General features: G+C 37.5%; 1 protein-coding gene across 1 annotated transcript in view; it reads right to left on the reverse strand.

The window, feature by feature from the left end:
• Positions 1-220: 220 nt before the first annotated feature.
• The window catches only part of LOC101850286 (ribosomal RNA-processing protein 8), a 9,528-nt gene continuing 5,659 nt past the window's right edge, over positions 221-4,089 (reverse strand). The window contains exons 5-7 of the mRNA XM_013088868.2: positions 2,884-2,990; positions 1,392-1,488; positions 221-485 (exon numbers count right to left, since the gene is read on the reverse strand). Coding sequence (XP_012944322.2) covers positions 372-485; positions 1,392-1,488; positions 2,884-2,990 — 318 coding nt within the window. The 3' untranslated portion in view covers positions 221-371. The remainder of the gene's footprint in view (positions 486-1,391; positions 1,489-2,883; positions 2,991-4,089) is intronic.

Below are 4,089 nucleotides of genomic sequence, written 5' to 3' on the forward strand. Positions count from 1 at the left end.
TGTCTCTGTATTAAAGAAAGTCATAAATGGCTACCTGTAAAATAAAGGTAATGCCACAAGGAAATAGGCTATGCTTTTTTGCCAACAAAGTTTGAAAAGTGATTAACAGCTTTCCATCTTTTGCGCCCTTCAGAACTTGTCTGACATAAATAGAACAGCTTCCCCCAAAGGCTTGACTTGATTTTTTCACATTGGTTCATATAACTGTCAACACCCCCCCCCCCCCCCCCCCCCCAAAACTTGCACCTATTCCCAGAAGACAATACAAGTATTCTTGAAAAAATGACAATGACTACCTTGGACTTGCATACACTGCAAGCAAACTGATCGTCCATGACCCCCCACCCACAGCCCCAACTGGACCAAACTCATCATCTCCGCTTGTAAATGCATGGCTTGAGTTTGAGCTCGGCACCAGGAGGGGACTTCTTCACTGTCTTCACTTTCTTGAAGTCCATCAGATAAAACATCTGGGTTAGGTCCCTCTGTGAAAAAAATGAAAAAAATAATAACAATAGTACCGTAATAATAATAATGAAATTTATATACAGTGCCTAATCCCTGGAAGGATCTGAATCTGAGCACTGTACAATGCGAGATTCTCCACTCTGTTGTATATAATATGAGAGGGATGTGAATTTAGATTCTTAGGGTAAAAAAATTAAACTCAAAACAAATGACCCTAATTGTAATTATTGTAATAGACTCCACTTAGAGTGCCCTTTCTCATACATAAGCTCTGACTCTGAGCACTGTACATCGATGACATGATTACTGAAAGTAAACCTCACACGCACAGAAAGCATTTATGATTAACAAGAAAACCAGTTCAATTACATAAAGTATGATAAAGAAGAACTTTCTCAGCCATATATAATATGAGGCAGCGTGATGGAATCAGGCACTTGTCAAAATAATGTAATCAAAGAAATGGCATTTTTCTGACTGTTGAGCAACTTTTTTTTGCGAAATTTCTTTGTCTGGCTCAACACTTTTTATGTCCATTGAAAACCACATTTCTGTGTGGATTATTACTCAAAAATGTTGATCAAAGGCACAAAAAATGTAAATTTCCAGTTTCCAAGGACACTCAATCTTTGGAAGTCACCAAACCTTGTCCGTCATTTTCTCACAAATTTTACCTTCAACACCAGGCGACCCCCATGACCTCCTTCAATCACAAAAATCTCCACTTGTCTTCACGGTAAATGGGTTGTTTTGTTTTTTTTGCCAAATGCAAGACAAATGAACAAGCTTTTAGATGATACAAATAACTCTATATGCCCTAAAATTGACAAGTGCCTGATTCCACCTTGTCGTGACACATATAATGTATTATTACACATTAGGACATGAGTGAAAACAATGGAAACCTCTTAATGACTTCTCACCTTGTTCAGCAGTAGAAACCCTTGACTGGTCACACCATTAATGAACTGGCTGAGTCCACTGAATCGACTTGTCACCTCAGCAAGCTTCAGGATGCCTCTGTAAAAACACCAAACATTAATCAAAACAAACATTATCATACAATCTACAAATCTACAGTGTAGAACTTATGCAAAGCTCTCTGTCCTCTGTAAATTATTATCAGTTCCTACTTCATACATGATGTAATAAATTACAAATCCCTTGAAAAAAAGTAGGCTACTAGCCTAAAATTTTCAAATAATACACAAATTTCAAGAAGTCCCCCACTACTGCTTTTGACAAACTAAACTACTGTTCGAATTCTCCCAAGAGATAAAATTACATCTTTCACTGCCATCTGTCATTACACTACACCAAAGCCCACTGAAAGTGTACTTTAACCAAATTTCACCAGAAATACAGCCAAATCGCAAACTCAGTCTGAACCCATACCACTACCACTTTAATATCCCTATCAAATGGAATGCACAAATTTGTTGCCAACAATACCAGACACCAGAGGCACTCTAACCAAACAAATATCAACTTCAGAACACCAAAACATTTTATATCCCAACATCAAGTTAAAAAATCAGCGCAAGAGACCACTGGATTTGGATAGAAAAGTAAGGACTTTTTAAAATGTGATAAAAGATTTCAAAATTGAAGACCTGAGAACAAGACTGTGCCAAAGTAAATTTTTGTTAAACTGAGAAAAATGGTTAAAAACATGGACTTAAGGTCTATATTTGCTTTTGAATACCCAGCAAGTTTTCTTTTTTTCTCGCGACACTGTAAATGGTAGAGTGTCATGTACACTATTAAATAGAAGCGGGAAAGTCTTCTCTATTAAATAGATACCATTGCCATTATAATAATAACAAGAACTCAATTTGCCATTTGGCACATTCTTGTTCTTAGATCTTCAATTTATCATTGCAAAGCAACCTCAACACTGACTGACAAAAAACACAGAAATTCTTAAAGTGTTCTACTTGAAGAATATTAACTCAGCTTCAAGCAATCTTGGGTAGAACAAAATCCAAGTCACATTTATTGAACTGTATCAGGTTGTTTTTTACAAGGACCGTCAGAAACAAATTGCCCTGAAGTTTACATATATATATGTGTAAACTTCAGGGCAATTTGTTTCAGTCTAACAGTTTAACCATGTTTTTGGATTACAGAGAGAGATTGCTCAAACAGCATAGAAAAAAAAATGGGGGATTTTCTTTTCTTTCAGTTTACCACAGTTGAATGATTGACCATGCTTTGTTAGAGTGGACTTGACTAGTTTTAAAGCCTCAAATAAAAATATAATATCATGAAATCTTTCAGCTACTAAGATAAGAGAAAACCTTTCTATTGAAAGAGAGACCCAAAAGACTAACAGTATCACTAACAAATTGTGAGAAGCTGCCTGAAGCCAGTAGCCCCCACAAAAACAAGTAGGCCTACAGATTGTTCACCTACCCTGTCTTGAGCACTCGGTTCGCCTCCCGGAGATAATCGTTTAGGTTGGTCCCCATCAGCGACAGACAGAACACCGCAACATCCACTGTCTCGCTCTGCAACGGGGTCTGAGGAGACAGCAGGGAACAGGTTTTAGCTGCAGCTATTGTATCTCACACAGTGTTGCAAATGGTAGCCTACTCTTTTTTTTTTTAAAGAACAAATTAATACGTAAGACTCCACTTAAACCAAACTCAGCCGGATTGCCAAATTTTTTTCAGTCTAACAGTTTAACCATGTTTTTGGGTTACAGAGAGAGATTGCTCAAACAGCATAGAAAAAAAATTGGGGGATTTTCTTTTCTTTCAGTTTACCACAGTTGAGTGATTGACCATGCTTTTTTTGAGTGGACTTGACAGTAGTTGCTGGTATTTAAAGACTCAAAAAGACCTTCCTCCCCACCCCCATCAGAAAAGAACAAACTCGTGTAAATTGTAAAAAAATATGATGTAGAAGTGTCAAGAGGCCAGTTTCCTTCATGTACCTCTACATAGCAAAATAATGACAAGCTGGTAACACTCATAATACAGGCTTGGGAAAATACAAACAGGAACTTGGGTCTTAAAATCATTTTTTAAAAAGAAGTCAGAATTTTATTCACTGAACAAGCAGAACAGTTCTAATAATACCCTTTTTGGAAAGGAAAATCTATCATCATCATCATCAGGTGCCAGATCTACAAAAGACACCAGTGTTCATTCCTTTGTTTTGATGCTCTCAAAAGAGCTACATTATCCCGATCTTTCCCTGTCACCAATCTGTTTTGGCTCTCCTAGTAGGTTGCTCCGGGTCTACCTCTGCCTCCTTTGCCATCAATTTTGCCAGTGAGAGCTTGATGTTCAAGACCTTTATGTCTCTCTATTCAAGGGTCCCAGAAACTGCATGTCTTTTCTGTCAATGCCACATTCATTATATCTAGCCAAGAGTTCCTTCTACCTTTCCTGTTGCTGCCAAAGAGCAGCTAGCCAACATGCAGGAATTATATCATCATACCTAAGTGGAGTCAAAATTTTCCAAACCTGTTTAAGTTTTGATCAAAGTAAAGCCTTTCTTGTGTCATCTTTGAAATGACACACCGTGCATCCAAAAATAAAACAGCATGAACACTTAGGTGGCCACCAGTGAGTATAGTAGACTTCTTTCAAAACCAGTCACAAAAAAAACCTG

This window comes from Aplysia californica, unplaced genomic scaffold, assembly GCF_000002075.1.
Source record: "Aplysia californica isolate F4 #8 unplaced genomic scaffold, AplCal3.0 scaffold00823, whole genome shotgun sequence".
In the NCBI taxonomy this organism is placed as follows: domain Eukaryota; kingdom Metazoa; phylum Mollusca; class Gastropoda; order Aplysiida; family Aplysiidae; genus Aplysia; species Aplysia californica.